General features: G+C 44.2%; 1 protein-coding gene across 1 annotated transcript in view; it reads left to right on the top strand.

Annotated features, from left to right (window-relative positions):
- Positions 1 to 21406, top strand: part of PCDH7 (protocadherin 7) — a 576433-nt gene extending 555027 nt beyond the window's left edge. The window contains exon 3 of the mRNA XM_084860339.1: positions 20207 to 21406. Coding sequence (XP_084716465.1) covers positions 20207 to 20586 — 380 coding nt within the window. The 3' untranslated portion in view covers positions 20587 to 21406. The remainder of the gene's footprint in view (positions 1 to 20206) is intronic.
- The last annotated feature ends 2111 nt before the right edge of the window (positions 21407 to 23517 follow it).

The following is a 23517-nucleotide window of genomic DNA, read 5'->3' as shown; positions in this document are numbered from 1 at the left end:
GAAATGCCCTTTTAGTAAAACAGGCAATATGAGCCAAACTCTCATTATGGTTATTTATTGCAGATTAAACAGCTGCTTTTAAAAGACATTTGCTGCTACACTCAGTGGACTGCAGACAGCTTAACCACAGCTCCCAGTAGAAAAAGTTTATAATGATCGTCGCCAGCATATTTGACATAAAGCAAAAGTTGCAGGTTCATGCTTGCGGAAAACATCTGAGGAATTTTCAAAGGAAGCAAAAAAGAGTTTTTAAAACTAGTGCAGTTTCTCAGGGGGTTCTGCACATCCTTCCTGGGTACATGGGTGCAGAGGTGGGTGGGTGATATTAATTCAGGTTATTGGTTGAGTTGATATCCCGTTTTTTCCTCTTACCAGTAGTGGATATCCTGTTAAGAGTCTGGTGCTGGTGAAGAAATTCTCCGCACACTGAGCAGTCCTAATAAGAGAGATCTGACACTAAAGTTGCATACCCTGTTTGCCAAAAGTAAAATGTGGAGGTAAATTTGGAGTTGCTTGCTTGTGAGAAACATCCATTGAATTTTTCTAGGGAATCAAAAACAGTTTCAGCAAGACAAGTGGAACTCCTGAGGCAAGGGGTGTGGGGACTGATTCCAAGCAGCTCTGCTTATGGTTCAACAGATACCTGGGATCTCTGGCCAGCATGGAAAGGGAATCATATAAAGCTGGGGAGCATTTACCATAAATGTATCACACTATGCACAATTCCTGTGCTATACTTACTGTTTGTATTACTGCCTCTCCATGCCCACAAGATGGTTTCTGATAACACATTTATAGCCAGCAACATCCTACAAATCCTAACAATATAGAAAAAACTAAGATTCAGCAGAATAAGTTAAAAATTCTAATGATCATCCATCATCAAGCTTAGTGTCAAGATGCCCCAGTTGCCTACTGAATCCTCCAATAGCCAGAATCAACACTCAGACAAAAGGGCTGCTTTCTAAGGCTTTAATTCCATTCATCCTAATAAAGCATACAGATGCTAATTGCCTGAGACTCAGAGGAACTACAACAGAACAACCATCTAGGGGTTTCTAAGGGTTAGGATGTCAGTTGATCTCCATTTGGGAAAAAACACAGCAACTCTCTGAATTTAAAGAGTGGGAGGGGAAGATCTCCCCCTCTCCTGTGATGCTTCTGGGTGCAGCTGTTGATGTTGAGCCAATTGGGCTGAGCGCCTAAGTTTGGCTCTTGCAATCTCTCGCCTGCACCTGCGCCTCACAACTAAAAGATCAAGTTGTCCCTCCCTTTCCATGCCTGGGTCACTGACGCTCCCAGGGATGTGAGCAGGGGGGGCTCCCCCTCCAGCTGTGCCTCTGAAGTCTGAGAGAGTTCCTCCCCCATGAATTATATCTCCTCCTCAGAATCAGAGCTGCCTTGGGAATCTATGGGCTCAGATACAACCCTGACACTTAGCAAGCTAACCAGAGCCAAAGTCAGAATAAAAAACTTGCAACAGCTTATCCTGGCAGCCCAAATGTATTTCCTCCTAAAGGCTACCAGACATGTACATAAGTGAATATTTCCCCCCCTGGAAGATCATTCCATAACCTTGGGGCTATAGTTGTATTGAACCTACCTCTTGCTTCAGATGTCCTAACATGACTTAAAAAAAGGAGGTCTTAGGGATGTATGAATTGTGTACCTTCCATGCCACTTGACTTCCGCAGTTTGAGGCCAGTGCTCCGTTCCACCGTTCACAAGCCCCCGAAATATTCCTCTCTTTTTTCTGCTCCAAAAATTATGAAAATAAATCTGTACTGACAACCATTATTCTGGTGCCCAGACATTTCCATGAGTCTGCATAACTTCCATAAGAATCGCTATTTTTCGTAAATATTTATGTGTTTTTTAAAAAATTGAAATCCTCCGTCTCCGTTTACTTTCAGCCAAAACACTTCCTCTTCCTAGGGGCTTCCCAAAAGAAGGCTGTCTTAGGTGTGCCTTTGTTTAAAGCAGCACTGTTTTAAAGAAAGAAAAAACCTTTTAAAATGACCATGCCAGTCCTGGAGCTTAGCAGAGAGAACCGTGCAGGGCTGCAGTACCTGTTTCTTTCTTTAAAACAGTGTTGCTTTAAACAAATAGTTTATCACTCAGGCACACCTAAGACAGCCTTCTTTTGGGAAGCCCCAGGAATAGGGATGGTGGAGAATTTCTCCCCGAAACTTTGGGGGGCCGAGCGCCAACATGTTCGGCCCCCCGAACAAGTTTTGGGGAGAAATTCTCCGCACCCCCCCACCCCCCGCACACCCCCCCCCGGGACGGGACTTACCTTTGCCAAATGTCCCTCCCGGCAGCGGGTCCGGCCGGCGGTTCGGCAGGTGTTCGTCCGGGGTGGGAGCAGCTGCCGGTCTTTCGACTGGCTGCCGCCACCGCCATTCCAATCAAAGAAAAAAAAAACAAAAATGCCCCCGTGATAGGCTACGTGACGATTAACGTAGCCTATCATGGCTAGAATGGCAAAGTCAGCCATGATAGGCTACGTTAATCGTCACGTAGCCTATCACGGGTGACTTAAAAAAAAAAAAGCACATACGGATAATGGCGGCCCCCATAGGGAGCCGCCATTCCCATTCCTTATTTGGTCGCTGTAGTCTACATAAAGATTTACGTAGACTACGGCAAAAATAAGGTCAACGCTATTTGCATTACCCTTATTTTCGCCATAGTCTACGTAAATCTTTACGTAGACTACAGCGACCAAATAAGGAACGTGAATGGCGGCTCCCTATGGAGGCCGCCATTTGCGTACGCGCTTTTTTTTTTTTTTAAGTCACCCGTGATAGGCTACGTTAATCATCACGTAGCCTATCACGGGGGCGTTTATTTTTTTTAAAAAAAACCTTTGAGTTCACGGCCGGGCGAGGCGAGGTGCCTCCTCCCCGGCCTGGATTTCGGCCGGGCAAGGCGGGAAGCCTCCCCGCGGGCTGAATTTTGGCCGGGCGAGGCGGGAAGCCTCCCCCTCCAGCCTGAACTTTGCAGGGGGAGCAGCGAAGCGCCTCCCCCCCACCGCGAAAAACTTCAAGGACAGGTAAGTGAGTTTTGTCCACCCCTACCCAGGAAGAGGAAGTGTTTTGGCTGAAAGTAAATGGAGACGGAGGATTTCAATTTAAAATGAACACCCACAAAGAAGGCGGTGAGCACAATTCTTCTTTTTTTTAACTTACATATTTATTATTGGAATATAGTACAATGCATTTTTATTTATGAAAATTTCATGACTCTTTGTGGACAATGAAAAAAAAAGCTGCATGGCTGCTGGCTCTGCAGGACCTCGTGGTGCCGTTCCGCAGAGGATTCCATGGCACGGTCTGAAGGGAATTCGATCCCATTTCAGTCCATGGCAGAATTATCTGACATCCCTAGGAGGTCTTAATTAGAAGGTCTGAATGTGTGTGTGCGTGCACATGCTTATATGTGAACAGGGTCTTTTTAGGGCAGAGGTCAGCAACATGACACCCATGGGTGCCCTGGTGTCCTTTAAGACCCCCAAGTGTGTCTGCTTGAAACTATTTGGCCCCAGACCCTCCCTTCCTTCCTCCCTCCTCCACCTAGTGTATTCTGGCCCCCAGCTGTGAAGGGCTTTAAAGCTCAAAACTCAAAAACAGCATCTGGTTGGATATATTATTGCCTCACCAAGAGAAGTGCCATTTTTGGTTTGGCAAGACAGGATGAGGGTGGGAGGGTGGGTAGGGAAGAGATCTCTTGACTGATCTTAAAGATGGCCATGAGACTGTCTCCTTTCTTACCATAGATCTGCCTCCTAGTGTTATAATCCTATGTAGATACCCTTATCCTTTATCTGAACTTTTAATAAACCAAAGTTTGGCTGTTTAGATAAATAAGGTTGTGTGGCATTCTCCGCCCTTCCAGGAAGGCCTTTTGTATTTCCAATCTGCTTTCTTACATTTTTTTTTTGATGCAGTATCCCAGTGCCTTTGACTGCCATGGAGTCCGTACATCTCCAGTAGCAGATTTGTGTTTGACTTTATTCAGCAAGACTGCTTTAGAGCTGGCATGCACTATGTCTACCATACATGATAATGCCACATTCTGAATGACAGCGGTCCAAGCCTTGGGGCAGGAAATGCTTCTAAAGATATGTTCAGTTGCTGAACTGTGTTTTGCCTGAGGTGCTAGGAAAGAAGTCGCCGATGCTTTCAAACATGTTTAAGCATTTTAATAGTGTCTTAGCTTGTCAGAATAATGCCACAGTGCTAACTGGTTGCTATGCACTTACACTGCTGCAATTCAGAAACGTCGTTTTCCAAGAGAGCTGGCCTATCTATAGCCTAGCTTGAATGTCCTAGTATGGTCCGTCCGTACTAGGTAGATTTTATGGCTCCATTGTGCTTTTAAACACAGCTTGCCATCCAGACTTCCACGTAACATGCAAGACTGAAGACAGAAGCTCCTTGCTGTTGACTCTGGTCCAGGTCATAGGTAGACACTTTCCCAAGCAGTGTTAATCTTCATGTGGTGGGATGAGGGTGTCCTCTTCCCCTGCACATGATATAACATGCAACACAGGTGCTGTAGATGGAGGCGTATAAAAGCAACATCCTGATTTTTTCTTTTGGCAAAAAGAGGAAGATAGCGTGGGTTGGGCTCTCTCTCTTCCACGTTGAACACTGCTATTACATGTATTGGAGGGGAAAACCACATGGACCTTTTTCTTCCCAAATAGTATGGGCACACGTTGGTATGTTTATTAATGAAAGGTGAAGCGAGATAAATGAAAGAAGAGTCTGCCATAATTTGGCATGAAATAGAACAACCAAGGTAGACATGTACAGATATAGTGGTCTTTATGGGAGAGAATCAGAGACATTAGGGCAAGACTTGTAATTCTGACATGTGATGAGGAGGCATTCCTCACAGAATTGGGGAAGTATTGGTGCCACTCTGCAAACAAGTTCAGGTAATTCAGAACCCTAAAATCTAGGACAATTCTTTGTATGGTTAGGATTTTGTAAGAATGTGTGTCTGGTTTTGTACTTTGTCGTCCTTTATCTACATTTCTATTGCTTACAATATTGAGGGTTTGGTGGAGGCCAGTGGCATTATCACAGTGTTCAAAATCAAGATGGGTGTACTGTTTGTGCTATTTTTATGCATGCCTTAAGGTGAGGGAATTGTGGTGTTAGGCACGGCTGATGTTGGCACAATATAGCTGTTAGGTCTGTGTAATTTGTTTTATTCTTTGTGGAGTGGGGGGGGGGTTAAAAATATTCAGTAACTCAGTTTTAGCTTAATGTGAACTTTGTAATCTCCTCACCATGTTAGCTGCCTTGCTTTAGTGATAACAAGCAATCATTCTGGCCCTAAAGCTAAAGCTATCCAAAAAAATGCAAAAACATGTGCGTGCATATAAACAACTATGTTCATTTGCATGCTGCTATGGAAGGCAATAATGAAAAACAGAGAAGAAATGGTATTGACAGGCACACATAATTGCAATAGAGCAGAGTAGGGTGGGGTGGGGTGGGGGCAGATGTAGTTCTATTCCCATCTGGCTCACTGGTAAGAAATACAGCCTAAAGGAATTGGTATAACCTTCCTTGTATTTTCTGAGAGACAATAGTTGCCCCTGGATTTGACAATTATTTTATCCTCTTTAATTAAAACAACAACAACAAGCTGAGTATTCAATAATGGTAAAATGTTTTCTTTATGAATGCATAAAGCTGCCTGTCAGTGAGTTCATCCCTTGAGCCAACTGTATCTATTCTGGCTGGAAGAAACTCTCCAGTCTCTCGTTCAGAGCCAAACTACACATTATGCTAATCACGGAGAGGCATGTTTTTTTACTCTTGTGGAAGTGCGTGCAGCCCTGGTTTGGATTGGGACCATGGAGCTCTGGGAGGGGAGTGTTACACCTTCCCCCACCCATTGTTCTGCAAAAAAACCCTGCAAGGGGGAGGGGGTAAAAAAAGGGGGAAAGGCTCAGTTGAATCTAATGGAGACTTCTTTCTTCTGGGGGGGGGGGGAAGGTAGTGGAAAGGTTTAGCCCTTCCCTCTCCAAGTTTCATAGTCCCAATCCAAATTGGGACCCCCACACACTTGTGTAACCAGTGACCGGCGACTTTTATAAATAGGGATGGACACGGCTAGCAGTTTCTCTTTGTCCCGCATTGGAATGTGTGGTTGTTGTTGTTTTTTTTAATTTCAAGCTATTTCCATCCGAAATATGAAAAAAAAATCTGCTGCTTTTTTTTAAACTGAAAATTCTTTCCATCCCATATCCATAACTATATATCTATATATCTATATATCTATGAGGGAATTTTGGTAAATGTGTGTCAAAATGAACTGAATTGTACTGTAGGGATATCTAGGGATAGTGGAGAAATCCGCCACGGACTCCAGTGAGGCCGGATACTTTAGAATCTGCCCCCCCCGAGTCCTTGGCGGAATGGACTGTTCCCCCCTGCCACCCCGCAAAGTCCAGTCAGGATGGACCCTACCTGCCACCAGCTGGTCCGGGTCCATCCTCTTTGGTCCGCAGCTGTCTGCTGCCAGGCTGCGGATGCAAATGGCATCCAGGGTAGAGGACGCCATTTGCGTCCCTGCCCTTTGCCATGATAGGCTATGTAAGTATTTGACAAGTGGACTCAGAGGGCATAAAACCATGTTTTGTGTGGGAGCAGTGCTTGTTTAGTTACTTGACTTACTGAGCTGCCCTCAATACAGCCACCTTATCTAGTGCCAATCAGAATTCAACCCATTTACGGGGCCAGTGTTGCCCACATGAGAAGTGGCCCCGGAGGTGCTGAACAAAGAGTCTCAGCTGTGAGGGAGGGGGTGAGGAAGAGATAATGGCAGCAATTAATTAGGTGAGCACTGAATTTGACATAAGCTTAAGACATCTGGGAGTAGAGTCTCACAGCCTGAACTGGGCTCCTGCTAATTGTGGAATGCACTCTCTAAGGCATGAGAGACTGCTGCAGTCAGTCTCCTGTCTTGCCTTGGAGGCCAACTCAAATCATTTGAGCCACAGTGGCCCTTTCTCCCTTTCTCAGTTGCTTCTCACGCTGCCTCCTCAACCTCCCACAAACATAGCTGGGGCACGTTGAAGGTGCTGCCATTGGCAAAATGGCAACACCAATGTCTGTGAGCACTGGTGTTTTTTTTCCTCTTGGATGGAAGGGCTGCAAAGGCCTTCCGAAGCCTATGCACCTCAGTCCAAGAGAAAGAAAACCTGGCTGGGAATACTTCAAGCTCAAAGAAGTCATCTGCACACTCAGGTTCGGCAATCCAACTTCCACACCTTGGGAGCCGGTGGCAGTGGTGGGCAGGAGTCAAGAAGAGTCATCAGTAGCAAGGACTGGGCAGGTGAACTGGCGGCAGTGGCAGTGCAACAGCAGAGGCAGGGGGTGCATATTCACTTTCCCATGCCTCCACCCACTTGTCCCAATTCACCATTGACTGTGTTTCATGGGCTGGCCAGCACTAGGTGAAACCCTAGTCCATAATGGCTTAAGGGGTTTTGGCAATGATCTACATAATATGTCACGGCCCCTTTGCTCTATCTCGTCTGCTGTGTGGGAGTAGTAAATATTTCAGCAGCATTAATGAATTGGATAGTCCTTTACAGCTATGCTCCCTGCAACAGTGAATAACAGGCTAGCCCTGAAAAGGGATTTATGAAATCAGATCCTAATCCCCACCGGGAGTTAAGGTGTGCAAACTTGCTCTAATTTAGTCTTGTGCTTTATGTTTAATATATTTGAAATACCCTGTACCTTGGGCATGTGATTGGCAATTTTTTTGTTCCTGTGCTTCTGTGGTGGAACGTCTAAGGCTTTCTAGGACTGCTGTTAATTAGTAGCTCGCTAAGGCCTATAATGAGGCAACCGCTGTGGAAACTCAGAGAAGTGCAATACCGCTCTGTCCAAAACTCATTCCAAAGTCAAAGGCCAAGAGGTTTGCATCTGGGTACTGAAAAAGAATGTATCTGCAGATTTTCAAATGCGGAAACTGAAGTGAGGTGCCTTACCACTGCAAATCAAATGAGTTTGAGTGAGAAGCCTACCTGTCAGATGTGCCTTTGAGAATGTTCGGTGTAAATCCTCATGGATATGAAGATATCTGTGTAATATGAGGAACTACAAGTTGTCCAGCTCAGTTCTGAACTGTCCTCGAGCATTTGTGTTAGTTCCCTGAAAAAATCCAGAGGGGTTTTTAGGGTTAAAACAGAGAAAAATACTATTGGCACAAGCAAAACCATCCCACTAGGCCATCTGTTTTCTCAATTTGGTGCTGATATGAAATTTGTTTTTCTTAATTACTAGTATTTAAAAGGTATTTATTTGAATTTTGAGGTCAGTAACAGAGATTGCAATGCTAGGCTTTCTTGAAGATTTACTGACTGCTGACAGGCATAGTGACACATCTTATCCAATTAAGCTTGTCAGCTAGCAGTATGGTCTCCAATGAAGTGTCTACATTTGGAAATGATTTCTTTATTAGATCAAATAGTAAAAACAAAACAAACCAAAAAAGACACCTCTTGTGCATAAGAATGAGATTGGATGTGGCTGCTGAGGCTTAAGAGAAGCATATTTTACTTAAGGCAGAATTAACGTCCATCTTGAAATATATAATATAGCCAGCCTATTTTTAATCCATTGACTCATCCCATTTTGTTGAAACCAACAGCCGAGCTCTCATTAATTTTACTGTGGCTGGATTACAGAGTAGTTAGGAGCAAGCCACACTGTACAGCTATGGTGATTTTCATTCTTTCAATTAGAACTGGTAATCAGAAGGGGTAGATTTAATTACCTAGAAGATGAAACTGGTTTGGATGGGTAGATTGCATGAAATCTAATCCTAAGCATCATTAAGAATTCAAAATTGAATTAGGAACATGAACAATGGAAAGTGTATTGCATTAATTTAAGGGTAAGCACGTCTATGGAACTTAAGAGATACACCATTGTATTGGTTACACAGAAAGGGTCTTCAGTGCTGCAACACACTTAAATACAAATTTAGTTTCAAAGTGCTTGAACAATCTCTCCCTCTTCAGCACTTTTAAAAGTAACTCAACATCTGCAAATAGGTTCTACAGGATTCAGCATCAAGTACACACGAAGTGAAGACTGCAGTGAATTATCATGCATGCGCTTAAATGTAAGCATGTCAGTGGCCCCGCACAAATGAGCCTATTAATAGAATTTAAACATGGTCTACGCATTAGGTCAAATTAGGTGGCAGTCTTTTGGACTGAACCACTTCAAAATGCTGGCGAGGAAAGGGAAGGAAGGTATTTTTGAATACTGGCCCATGTAAAAAGTGCCGCCATGTAATAAGCTAACACATTATACCAGAAAGACTCCTCTCTCATGTGCTAACTTACTACATGCATGGAACTTTCAAAGTGGTACAAATCAGAATTCTTTCACAGTATTGCTCCACAATGTATAGAAATGATCTGAGCAGGGATGTACAAAAGTCACTTACCTTTTTGATGGGGTGATTTGCGGTGGGGGGGAGGCACTCCTCAGCTCCCCCTGAAATCCTAACCTGGCCGGCTCTGCTCTGCGGCAACTCCACAGAGTTGCCGGCCAGGTGCATTCGCAGGCACCGTGTGGAGTCTGCGGACGCAAATGGCGGCGGCTACAGCGGCCGCCATTTGCGTTCCTGTTTTTTGGCCACGATTTGTTGTTGTGTAGTCGTTCAGTCGTGTCCGACTCTTCGTGACCCCATGGGTGTCCGACTCTTCGTGACCCCATGGACCATAGCACGCCAGGCCTTCCTGCCTCTGCTCTCTCCTAGAGTGTGCTCAAGTTCATATTCATTGCATTGGTGATGCTATCTAGCCTTCTCATCCTCTGCCATCCTCTTCTCCTTTTCCTTCAATCTTTCCCAGCATCAGGGTCTTTTCCAGTGGGTTTTCTCTTCGCATTAGGTGGCCAAAATATTTGAGCTTCAGCTTCAGTATCTGTCCTTCCAATGAGCACTCAGGGTTGATTTCCTTTAGGATGGACTGATTTGACCTCCTTGCAGTCCAGGGGACTCATAAGAGTCTTCTCCAGCACCACAGTTCGAAAGCATCAATTCTTCGGCACTCAGCCTTCCTTATAGTCCAGCTCTCACAGCCATATGTTACTACTGGGAAAATCATAGCTTTGTTTATACGGACCTTTGTTGGCAAGGTGGTGTCTCTGCTTCTTACTATGCTGTCTAGGTTTGCCATAGCTTTCCTCCCAAGGAGCAAGCATCTTTTAATTTCATGGCTACAGTCACCTACTGCGGTGATCTTGCAGCCCAAGAAAATAAAACCTTTTTGCCATGATAGGCTACGTAAATATTTACGTAGCCTATCATGGCAAAAAAAGGGAATGCAAATGGCGGTGGCTACAGCGGCTGCCATTTGTGTTCCCTTTTTTTGCCATGATTAGGGATGTACGAAAGTTACTTACTGTTTTACGGATCTGCTTCGCGGTGGGGGGGAGGTGATCCGTCCCTCCCCCCAGAATCCTGCCCAGACAGCTGCTGGGTAGCAGGGATGCAAATGGCAGCGGCCGTAGCCGCTGCCGTTTGCGTCCCTGTATTCAACCGTGATAGGCTACGTAAAGACTTGTGTAGCCTATCATGTCTGGGTTAAAAAAAAAAAAAGACGAGACTGCAAATGGAGGTGGTGGCAGCCGGTCGGAAGACCAGCCGCCACCAAAGCCGCTGCTGGAGCTGCCGCTGTCCAGAACATCTGCCCAGGTAAGTCTCATCCTGGGGGGGATCCGCGGGGGGCCGGGGGGGCAGGCCGTTCCGCCACGGATTTTGGGGGGCCGAATACCAGTACATTTGGCCTCACTGAAAGAGTGAGACCCCCGAAATCCATGGCGGAACGGCCTGCTCCCCGCCCCCCCCTACAGATTCCCCTCGGGACGAGGCTTACCTGGGGTGGATGTTCTGGATGGCAGCGGGTCTGGTGGTGGGTCTGGCAGCGGCGGCTTTTCCATCCTGGCCTTTGCCGTGATAGGCTACATAAGTATTTACGTAGCCTACCACGGCAAACCAAGTAAAAAAAACCCACAACGACGTATGCAAATGGCAGTGGCTACGGCGCCCGCCATTTGCGTTCCCTATTTTTTGCCGTTTTAGCCTATGTAAATATTTACGTAGACTATTACGGCGGAAAAAAGGGGAATGCAAATAGCATAGAGGGCGCTATTTGCATTCCTTTTTTTTTCTCCGTAATAGCTTACATAAATATTTAACGATATTTAAAGATTTAACAGAGAATGGCGAAAAATAGGGAATGAAAATGGCGGCCGCCGTAGCCGCTGCCATTTGCGTTCGCTGTTTTTTTGTGTTTTTTTGGCCAGTCTTGATAGGCTACGTAAGTACTTATGTAGCCCTTCACAGCAGCCCGTCTGTGGCCGGAACTCCGCGGAACTCCGCGGAGCTTCCACGGAGCACAGCCGGCCGGGCAGGATTCCGGGGGGGAGGACCAGATCGCCTCCCTCCCCGTTGAGGATTCTGGGGGAAGGGACGGAGTGCCTACCCCCCACGAAACAATTCCGCGTAGAGGTAAGTGACTTTCGTACATCCCTAGGCACCAACATTGTGTGGTTTCAGCACCTCCTAAAAACATCTTTATTTCAGGAAGCCTTCCTTGACTGGTTTTTACTGGTATTCGGTTTTGAAAAAGAACATTTTTTAATATGGCGTTTTATTCTCTTATCTTTTTTACCTTTTATTGTTCACCACTCCAGGATCTTTTTAGATGTAGAAAGGTATATAAATGTAGTAAGTAAATACCCCCCTCCCAATAATAATACCTAAGGTTGCTTCCAAACTGGTGGCCCCTAGGCCTACCAATCAAAAGGCATTGTGCAGTTATACCATCTTTCCCTCCTTAATAGATTTTCTATAATAAGGGATGATGGAAGAAGCACTGGGAAAGTATGGGGGGTTTACAAATGGAGGACAATGATAGGGCTGGATGCACCTGATCTCATCTGATCTCAGAAGCTAAGCAGGATCAGCCCTGGTTAGTACTTGGATGGGAGACCACCTGGGAATCAGGCCTCCTGCACTGAGCAGGTGGTTGGACTCAATGGGCTTGTAGGCCCCTTCCAACCCTATGATCCTATGATTCTATGTCTGGATCTCCTGTAAAATTCCATGAATAGGGCAGGGTGATTGCACAATAAAACTAGGGATGTACGAAAGTCACTTACCTGTTCGCGGATTATGCTGATGCTCGGGGGGAGGCGCTCCGTCCCTCCGCCCGAAAGTCTGGCCTAGGGGGAGCCGCTCCGTCCCTCCCCCCCCGAATCCTGGCCGGCCGGCTCCGCTCCGCAGGGATTCTGCGGAGCCGCTGGCCGGCTCTGCCAGTGGCTGGACATCGAGCCGCTGGCTAGCAGGGACGCAAATGGCGGCAGCCGTCGCCGTCGTCATTTGCATCCCTGCAGTCAGCCATGATAGGCTACATAAATCTTTATGTAGCCTATCACGGCTGATTTAAAACAAAAAACGTGCGTACGCAAATGGCGGCGCCCATGGGCACCGCCATTTGCATTCCTTATTTTGGCATGTCTTAGTCTACGTAAACATTTACATAGACTACGGCGAAAATAAGGGGAAAGCAAATAGCACAGTGTCTACACTATTTGCGTTCCCCTTATTTTTGCCGTAGTCTACGTAAATGTTTACGTAGACTAAGACGTGCCAAAATAAGGAACGCAAATGGCAGTGCCCATGGGCACCGCCATTTGTGTATGCACGTTTTTTGTTTTTTTTTAATCAGCTGTGATAGGCTACATAAAGATTTATGTAGTCTATCATGGTGTTTTTTAAAATTTAGCCGTGATAGGCCACGTAAACCTTTTTTTAAAAAAGTGTGTGTGTTTTTTTAAAAAAAACTTGGAAATGGCGGCGGCGGCAGCCGGTCGGAAGACCGGCCGCCACCGAACCGCTGCTGAACCACCGCTGCAGCCGCTGCTGGAGCCACCGCCGCCAGGAAGATCCACCCCAGGTAAGTCCCGTCCTGGGGGGGGCGGGGGGCCGTTCGGCTACTGATTTCAGGGGGCCGAATGCGCTGGCATTCGGCCTCCCCGAGATCCATGGCGGAACCTTCGTACATCCCTAAATAAAACCCTCATCTGGGAGCATCCTAAGATTCAGTCTTTCCCATGCATCCTTACTTGATAAGGATGAGTGACATCCCACTCCATCCAAGAAATGGCTGGACACTATTATAAGTGGGTGGGTGGTAACTAGAAGAACATCCCATGGACCTAGAAGAGGGTTTTGTTTTCCAACTTTGGAACCAACGTCATGGTTAGAACTCACACACTGTGGTGGTGGAGCAGCTTGGGAGATGATTTCTGCGTGGAAATGCCATTCACTGGTAGTCATTGCTGTAATATTTTGAGATGATGAATTATAACTGAGAACAAAACTTCAGCCCCAAAGGAGAGCTTTGAACTTACTATCTTGCAGTTTTGTGTATATGGCTTTGGGAGAGAGAAGGGCTGGAGTTAGCATTACAGCTTCAGAAATGTGCAATGAACTTGGAATTTGTCTTCAGCCCAGCTGGAGACCTCCCTCACAAAGGCTCCTCCTTTGCCAGCTTATCACCACCAGGTGGAGAGGAGAGAAGAAAAGCAGGGCCATTCCGTCAGTCCTGCTGAAAGACTTCCTCCCTCCCTATTCCTTTTTCCTTATGTGCTGTGTCTTTTAGATTGTAAGCCTGTGGGCAAAAATGGCCTCCTTTTACTGATTATTTGTAAGTCACTCTGGAAGCCTTTTTGGCTGAGGAGCAGGATAAATGTACTCTATATAAATAAACAAACAAATAAGGAAGCAATCCTAAGGCTGCTAGACAGCAGCTAGATGGCCATAGGCTATCATATTATCTGGGAACTGACCTCAGAGCCCACGCTCCAAGGTCAGTTCCTGGAGAACTGACCTCCCCCCACCTCTGTGCTGCCTCCAAGGCAGCATGAAACAGCCCTGTCCTCCACGCTCACAAGAGCAGTGTGGAGCAGCCAAAAAGGGGCATGGCCAGGGCATTCTGGGGCAGGGAGGGCGGAAATGTCTGTACGACACATCCAAAATGTCGTCCGGCAGCCTCCTCCCCCACTCCATCCTCCTGTGGCTAGACAGCTGCAATCGGCTGTCTAGCCAAAAATGCAAAGCAGGAGAAGTGTGGAGGGAATGATCCCCTCTGTGTTTCTCCTGCCGTGCTCTGGATAGGTGGTTGCCTCCGAGTTTGGAGGTAGCCGCCTATCTGGATAGGACTGCGCCCTAAGAAGAGTATCACCGTAACCAACCATGGGTACACTTGAGCCACAGACCTTCAGTTAGAAGGCCTGGAGCCACTGCATCTTGTTAGAAAACTGTAGGCCTACTGACAGGTGCTATAGTTGGTCCCTGCAAATCCTGTCCTGACATGACTTTCTGTTCCTATTAGCAGATTTTGCGGCATATAGTACCTGTCCTTTGGAAAGCCTTCAGACTCAGTTCCTCATTGTGCTCTTGCCTACAAAGGAAAGAAAGAAAAGAGAGAGAAGCCCAGGAATACTTACAAAACAATTCTATGCACAGTGTGTGTATGTGTGTGTGAGTGCATCCATATGCAGCTGTTTTTCTCTTTGGTGGCAGCCCCTCCCAACAAATGGAATGTTGCTCCAGCTGATCTCCCAACCTGCACAGGCAGCTTTTCAGGACGATGCAGAAAAAGGGCAATGGAAAAATCCTCATTCATGTCCCTTTGGATCGTGACCCTGAAATGTTAAGCTTAAAACACTTCGTATGGAATCGTTGGGAGATACTTAAAACATTTCTCCTGGTGGTACTAACGCCAGTAATAAGTAACCACAGTACTTATTTTCTAAACAGTTTTTCTAAATGGCCATTATTTGAAAATGAATTATACACTCCATCACAGAGCTTATTAAGAGGGGAAGCAATGGCAGGGATGTGTTCTGCCTTGTTCTAAAAAAAAATGCTAAGAGGATTTGCCTGCTTAAAAATCAAAGAGCATCATGTGTGCCCGAGTAATAAATTATTATCCCTGCTTCTTACCTTTGGGGAGTTTGAGAATAATTCCAGGTTTACTGTGATGAACAGTGGTGGTTTCCCGTTATGTTCTCCACGTATTGTGTACCACTCCCCAGTCTCAGTCTAATGGGCTGACGAATGTCAATATGCCTGTTATCCATCACTGAGAAAGAAGAACAAAGCTGTCAGAGTCTGAGCAAAAAATCTAAATTCAAAAGCCTTTGGAAACCCAGACATCCAACACACACACACCCCAATAAAAAATGAAGCAGCAGCAAAAACTTAAAGGACTGTCAAGCCACCAGTGCAGATGAATACGCCTAGGGTCTGATGCAGTGTCTTTGCCTCTTCTCTTGAATTGTACCAGGAAATGGTATTTAATTTACACCATAAATAGAAAAAGGGTCCTGTCGTGTGTGTTTTTTAGAAAAAAATTATACAGGAAAATAATAGAGCTGTGATGTAAGAATTCTATAAAGCTCTGGTGAGCAAAGACCCACCAGGCTCCCTTCTCTCCTGATGTTTATTTTATTTATTTTATTTCTTTAATATTTTCAAACATTATTATTGCAGTATTTTTAACTGAGAGGCTGGCATACCACAGAGTGAAGTTCTACCTTCCATGCTCTTTTTATTTGAGATAAAAAAGAGTATTTTTGGGTTTTGCAGCCCAGACTCCACCTCTGCCTTGTACTTGGGCTCTTGGCCAAGTTACTTTTCTTTTAGTCTCACCAGTCTGCCTTCTGGGAAATGAATGTTTTGTGACCAGCCATGTACACCATGGTAGCCATTTTATGAGTGGGCAAGCCCCTATGGCAGCTATTTTGTGAGAGCACCCACAACACTCTCAAAATGCAAAATGTATCCACTGACCCAAAAAGGTTGGAGACCCTTGAGGTAGAGAATGAACAGCAGTAAGTCAAAACTCCATGCTGCATCAGGTGGCCACAAAGTGGACTGTTGCCAGTAAGTCCCAATGCCAGAAAAATCACTCATTCTATGCATATTTCTTGCTTCTAGGTTGGCAATTGTGGCTGGGGTGGGAATCGTGTTTCTCAGGGGAGGGGCAGATTTGGTCCCATGGCTTCTTCTGGCTAATTCCTGACCTAATGTGTAAAAATGACTGAGTAGTGTTTAGCTTGTTGTAATACAATTATGGTTGTGTTTTTGCTCACTGAAGTCTCATACTCAGATTTGTTGACCTTGTTCACAAAGCCGGTTTAGGGAGTCAGGACTGCCCCATGTCAGGTCTGCCCAGTTCACTGGATCCAGTGCAGGGCAGGAGGAGTAGTGAGGAGTGGATATCCTCCATGCTTCTGCCACCCTGCTTTTGCAGCTAGACAGTTGATTTTAGCTGTCTAGCCACAGGACCTTGGAGAGTGGAAAAGGGTGGCCAGACGACACATCAGAAGTGTCGTACAGGCACTTCCAACCTCCCCGCCCTGGCCCACCCCTGGGAATGCCCTGTTTTCCCCGCTCCGTGCTACTTTTCTGATCTGTTCTGCCTATGAGGCAGCGCAGGAGGGGGTGGAGCTCAGTTCTCTGGGAACCGACCAATCCTATGGCCATCTCTCTGCTGACTAGCGGCCATAGGATTGCGCCTGTAGACTTTAAGGTGCCAAAAGGCTGTTTGGTTTTTATTTGTTTATTTTTTTGCTACAACAGACTAACATAGCTACCCCTTTGGCAATTGCTTTAATGAAGAATATTAAAAGGTATATAGGAAATTGAGCATATATTTATTGTATGTGGACGAAAGTCACTTACCTTTTCTCGCAGCTTGTTCGCGGTGGGGGGGAGCGCTTCGCTGCTCCCCCCGCGAAGTTCAGGCTGGGGGGGGAGGCTTCCTGCCTCGCCCGGCCGAAATTCAGGCCAGGGAGGAGGCTTCCCGCCTCGCCGGGCCGCGAACACGAAAGTAAAAAAAAAAAAAGTCCCCTGATAGGCTACGTGACGATTGACGTAGCCTATCATGGCTAGATCTGGAAAGTCAGCCGTGATAGGCTACGTGAATCGTCACGTAGCCTATCAGGGGACGTTTTTTTTTTTTTCTTTCATTGCAATGGTGGGGGCGGCAGCCGGTCGAAAGACCGGCTGCCGCTCCCGCCCCGCCCCGCTCGAACACCGGATGAACCGCCAGCTGGACCCGCCGCCGGGAGGGACATTCAGGGAAGGTAAGTCCCATCCCGGGGGGGGGGCGGGGGGCGGGGGGGCGGAGGATTTCTCCCCGAAACTTGTTCGGGGGGCCGAACATGTTGACGCTCGGCCCCCCGAAGTTTCGGGGAGAAATTCTCCGCCATCCCTACGATGGGGCAAAATAGATTAAATTAGCATTCACTTCTAAATCAGATGTAATTAGAGCTGGCACTCGATTAAAGAAATTCAGGTTGATTAATCCAATGAATTTTAATCATTTAAAATCTGTATACATTTGTATATAAATAAAACATTTTGAACAGAAAAAGCTTGTTACGTTTGCTTTTAGATCAACCTTCCCCAACCTGGTGTCTTCCAGACTCCCATCCTTCTCAGCTAACGTGGCCAATGCTGGCTGGAAATTGTGGGACTTGCAGTCCAACACATCTGCAGGACATCAGGAGGGGGGAAGCTGTTTTGGTTGATCCATGTCACAGAAGGAACCATATTAGAAGAGGCATTCCCTCCTGTGTGAGAGAAAATGCCTGTGCTATGATGGCACTTGCTATCTGCAATTTTTATAAGCAATTAAATTTTTGAAAAGCCTAACTTAAAAAAAAAAGTGTTCCCAATTTATCAGGGGCAGCATTTTTAGTCAATCAAAAGGGTTTGAATAAATGAATCAGCGAATAATTCAACTGCTGTCCTAGTTGTAACATAAATATCCCTAAAAACGTCAGTATTAATTTGAGTTCAGGTAACAATAAGAAATTCTGCTTCAGCTGAATTCAATTCAAGAAGAGATGTAGAGATACTGTAGGATCAAGGACTAAGCTCACACACTGACATTACATTCACAGAACACTTTCCAGTCAGCCCACACTCCTACAATCAGATGCTTACATGAACACATAGAGTGTTTTTGCAGGGGGTTGGGGGTGGGGTTGCAAATGCAAAGCATTGTCATTGTTTAAAGCTGTTTGTATGCTCCTAACCATTTCTTACTGCTGTCTATTTTTAATGCATCTTATGCAAACAGTTTGCCATCTTGTAAAGACCTGTGCATATTCAATTGCATTGACAATTGAACGAATGTTTCCATTGACTTAAGACTGGTCTACATTGATCTGGTTCCTGAACACTCAGTCCCACATAGTGTATCATTTGGCCTTGCAATATCCACTTCAGTTGAATAGATATTTAATGTCAGTTTCTCCTGGGTGGTGGATGCATCCCTAATTTCAGCTAAACCTAAAATTTTCAGTTAATCCATTACTCAGGTGTAAGTTATAGATGTGAATTAAGTCCAAGTCAGTAAGCAGTGTTTAAAAATTTTTCACAACGGGGCATCAGTCTTTCCCGGATAAAAGCCATAGATATTATACAGAAGGCATCAAAGATTCAAAGGAAGGTTTTTGCATTTGCATAAATAAAATAAAATAAAATAAATTGTAATATTTGTCCAGTCAATTTAGTTGATTATTTGGCTTTCCCTGTCTTTTAGCTTATGTTGATGCACATCCCAACCCATTTCTTCATGTCAGGTCAGTGCAGTAAAAGCCAGGGAAGCAAAAACAAAACCCATGTTCCCAGTCACCCACTGGCCCCTGCAGATTTGTCTCTGGAGCCTGGATTGGTGAAGGGGGCACAAAGCAGATTTCTCCTCCTTCCGTGTGTGGTGCTGTGTGCAGGACTTAGCCACCACCTACTTTTACTTTCTTAGTTCCTATCTACAGCCAGATGCCTCCTATTCCTACAAATACATTTGTAGTTGAATGCCTTTATTCATTGTTAGCAATTCGGATTCCACATTCTAATTTACTAGGGATGCTGGAGAAATTCGAGACAGACTAAAATGAGCTCAGATTCCTAAGAATCCGACCTGTGGAATCCGCTGAGGAGTGACCCCCTCAGGCCATGCAGAGTCCATGGATTTTCAGATGATTTTTTAATCTTTCCTGAAATTTACGCATATAAATTTGTAGGAAAATACATACGTTTCTGCTGAGGAAACATTGAATGGAATGGGGGACAATACGCTAAATGTTACGTACTGAGGTAAATTATGTAAATATTTATGTAATTATTTGCATATTTTTCCACATGACAAAAAAAAAAAAAAGCATCCATCTGTGGCCCACCGACAGAACAACAGGCACCTGACAATCCACGAAACACAGATGGAGTAGATTTTACACAGTCCGTACATCCCTATAATTTACTGCATGTACTATATATGCATTGGCGGTAGTCCAAAATCGCATGGGATGCAAAGTGCTTACTGAGCTCTGTGGGGATGCCCCACCATTTTCATTTTCAAAATCAGGGAATTACCTGTACCTCCAGTCTGCATTCTGAAATGTCCTTGAAATTGAAGAGAACAGGGCAGGCTCTTGATTGACCCAAGTTCTTTGTGCTGATCACAACCCCCTGTGTGCATCAGGGCCACTGAATTTCTAAAGTTACCATCAACTTTTTATTTAAACTATTCAAAATTTGATATGAAATAGGATGTTCTTCCTCAGCTAAAAGTTCAGCAGAGTTTTGAAAGAAGCCAAAACAGTTTTCTGTGAGACATGTAACATTTCTGAGGAGAATCTCACACTTTTAGATTTTGCCCAAAGTGAAATTTTAATCAAATATAGGGGTTCCTCCTCAAGTGAAACATCTGAAGAATCCTAAAGAAATTCAAATGAATTTTGATAGCACTACAGTTGCTATCAAACTGTATAGCACTGCAACAGTTATGAGGGGAGTTTTTCTAAATATGTGTACATAAAAAACAGGTTGCACATTCAAAACCAACCTCGAAAACAGGAGTGGGCAACTTGTGGCCCTCCAGATGTGTTGGCCTACAATCCCCATCGTTCTTCACCATGGATAATCTGGTGAAGACTGATGAGAGTTGTAGGCCAAAGCATCTGGAGGACCACCAGTTACCCACCCCTGCCCTCAAAATACTTTTACATAATTTTTGGTGGCTACAATCAAGAACTGAAATCTAAAGTCCATTCTTGTTCTTTGTTTGCAGATTCAAGACCTTTACCAGATGTAGCTCTGACTGGGAAGTGCACTCGGGAATGTGACGAGTACGGCCATTCGGATTCCTGCTGGATGCCTGTCCGCACTTCACCCGAAAGGAAGCAGAAGAGCCAGCCAAAACTCTCCACTTTCATGCCTGTTGATGAACGGGGCAGTCAAGAGAAGCTGGCCAATGGAGAAGCCTCCCTGATGGGTGACCGCAACAGAAACCTCCTTAACAAAAAGTTGACCTCATCCTATGAGACCTTCAGTGCAGCTAGTTTCAGCAAAAGTGAGGAAGCCAACCCAGAGGATATTCCCCTCACACAGACAGGGGAATACAAGCCATCTCCTGTCAATACTTTAACTAGAAGAGAAGTTTACCTTTAGGCTGTGAAGAAGTAACAATACAGTTATCTCGTGTATTAGAAGGGGATGAAAGGCAAAAACCTATAAATCCAAACAATTTTAACTCAAAAAATAAAAGCAAAGTCTATCGAAACAAAGGGGGCTACCAAAGAGACAAAAGCTTGGCCTGCCACTTCTGCCTCCATGCCAGGCATTTACATATCCTGTCTGCCTGACTTTACTATACAATGTAGAAACCATTGTTGTTCCTGCATGCCTAATTCCCCACTCACCAATCTTTATTTTCCTAAATATATGGTTGTTAATTCCTTTCAAGGTAACAAGTCTGAAATTGAAAAGAACCACAGAAACTGTTGTTACCCCCCTCCCCCACTGCTGAAGCATTGTTTGAGCCACTCAGATTCTCATTTGGTGGTCACCTGGTTTGCTTGCAATAGCAGGCCAGAGGGGAAATTCTTATATATGTATGCAAACATACATATTCATATTCCCAGGATACCATCTGAATATTGCTGGTTCCCATCAGAGATAAGCCTTCAGAAATCATACAAAAGTAAATAAAGATATACTTTAAAAAAAATGAGAGAGAGAGAGAGAGAGAGAGAGAGAGCACTTTTTGAAGATCACAGCTTTAATACTGTCCTTTAGCTGGAAACAACAGGAAAAAAAATACTTTCAGCCTGAGATTGTAATCCAAATACAACACATTCTCTATAATCAAGAACTGTGGGTTCAGTTTTATCCATAGAATAACTGCTATCTCTGTCCTTGCTTACGTCCTCCTGCTGTCATTCCCTCCTCCTTCTTTCTCCCCCACCTCTTTCTCTGACATTTTAAACTTCAACATAAACAAAAGGAAAGATGGTATATATCATGCCATACTAAGGATAAATTGTTAAACTGGTGTCATTTTTAGTTTTACAAGACCAACTTTTAGCTTGGATGACCATAGTAACTAAAAGGCCAAAGAACACACTATGGATCAGGGGAATTGCTCATTGGTCTTGTCTTAGAAAATCAGACACAGAGACACGCACGAACACATGCACATAATTTCCACACACATTTGCACAGAGGTCTATGCCACGAGGCCAGATGACATGGTTGTTTCCAAAATGGGTTTTAGTTGAGTACCCAAAGGAACTGATAACATGAGCTTGCTGGTAACAGCTTGACACATCATAAGCTATATTAACATGATTCTCCAGTTCCAGAGTATATTTCCTTAGAAGGTTTCACATCCATCCAGGAGGCTGTGTTCATGAGCTCCACAACATGTGAGGGAGAAATTTGAAAGAAGAAGGCAGTGGGAAGAACATGCTTCAAGTCAAGTATGACAACATCTTTGTTGAGAGTGGGTGCTAACTCTTGGATTATCAGTGTTCCGGGTTAATCATTTGCTCTTGGCAAAGGTATTATGCAGGTTTTCTTAAAACACAAGTGCATTTAAGCTGAGTCCTGTGCAATATGAAACTCATGTTGAGGCTCAAGGTGACCAGCAGTCTTGACTGACGTCACCACCAACATGCTCTGTGCAAGCTAGTTTTGTTTGTAAAAAGTTACAAAGAATCCAGACCTGATCATGATAGTGCAGAGCTCTGGGCTGTGACAGTTCTCATAATTTGCACTATATCAAGTGGATAAGGAAATGGACCAGATTTATTTTGTGCAATAAGAAGTTACAGAGCATGTAGAATTTGAGCTAGTTCTGTATTGAGAATGACATAGTAATAAAGAATGGCTGAGCTTGGACATTCAAACGAAACTGACAATCGGTCAATGCAGTGGGGACAGCTTGAGAAGGGATGCAAAGAGAAACCAGTCCCTCTGTTGTTTAACTTGGCATTAAAGCATGACTAGATGGTTCTAGTAGATTGTAGTGACAAGGTAGATTGGGTAGTTTTCTACTTTAAAAATGACATAGGATATATTGTTAAACAGCCTGAAATACAGGCTAATCGATTGGTACAAACTCATCGCAACTTTTGTCCTTCGAACTCTCAACAGCAAAGTGCCCTTTTGATTGTGCATCTTCCTTATGTTTTGTATTTTATTTTGCAATGAGTTTGCATGTAGCAATTAAGAACCACGGGCACATATTAGAACGGAAGAATAGTGTTAAAGGAAAGATTAGAAATGATTGATCATTCTAATGCATCTTTAAAAAAAACATGCAGAGATGCAAATGTTGACTTTATTAGAGGACTGATTAAATCAGTTACTGTATTTGTATAAGTTTTAAGTATCTGTTAAGAATAATGCTTCTCAAGATATTTACATTAAAGCGTACGTATTTCTTGCAGGTTTCAACAGAGAACATAATCACATCACCCCAATGGTCAATAGAACTATTTTTAAAGTAAAATCCTATTATATTGAATATAAACTTGAGAACCACTAAATAAGAGAGATCTAAACAAACTATTTCTCTTTTTAACCTCTTTTCTAGAAAGCCAATACAGGTCAGAGAAGGCCTTCAGGATTAACTGGATCAGCAACCACTCCCCATTTTGTGTGCTACATACAGTCAAATCATATAATTGAGGAATTTACCTAATTTACTCATAGAGCTAAGATGGGCACAAAGGATAATAAAAAATACAGTGTACTTGTATGTATTTGCGGTAATTCTAGTAAAACCTAGCCATCGAAACATAGTCAATTGCTTCTTATGACCCAGCATGAGACACAAATATATTTTTGTGTGTTTTTTTTCATTTGAAATTAGTTAAATCTGGTGACACTCCTTATATAGAGTGCTTTTTATAAAAAATCAATAAAATGAAAAATTTTAGAGTGAATGCAAAATATGCAACTGTGCCTTTTATACCTGTTGTTATGGTAAAAATGGTGGTTGGGGTTGGACACTAAAAATTTAATGGGCTATTCCCACCTTTTTGAACCTGTATATTTAACCATGTTTATTTTCTGAGAAATGAAAAAAAATGATAT

Source organism: Heloderma suspectum, chromosome 5, assembly GCF_057233095.1.
Source record: "Heloderma suspectum isolate Gila_16-S chromosome 5, 16-S_ref, whole genome shotgun sequence".
Taxonomy (NCBI): Eukaryota; Metazoa; Chordata; class Lepidosauria; order Squamata; family Helodermatidae; genus Heloderma; species Heloderma suspectum.
The sequence above is the reverse complement of the archived record's forward strand: the minus strand, read 5'-3'. Positions and strand labels throughout refer to the sequence as shown.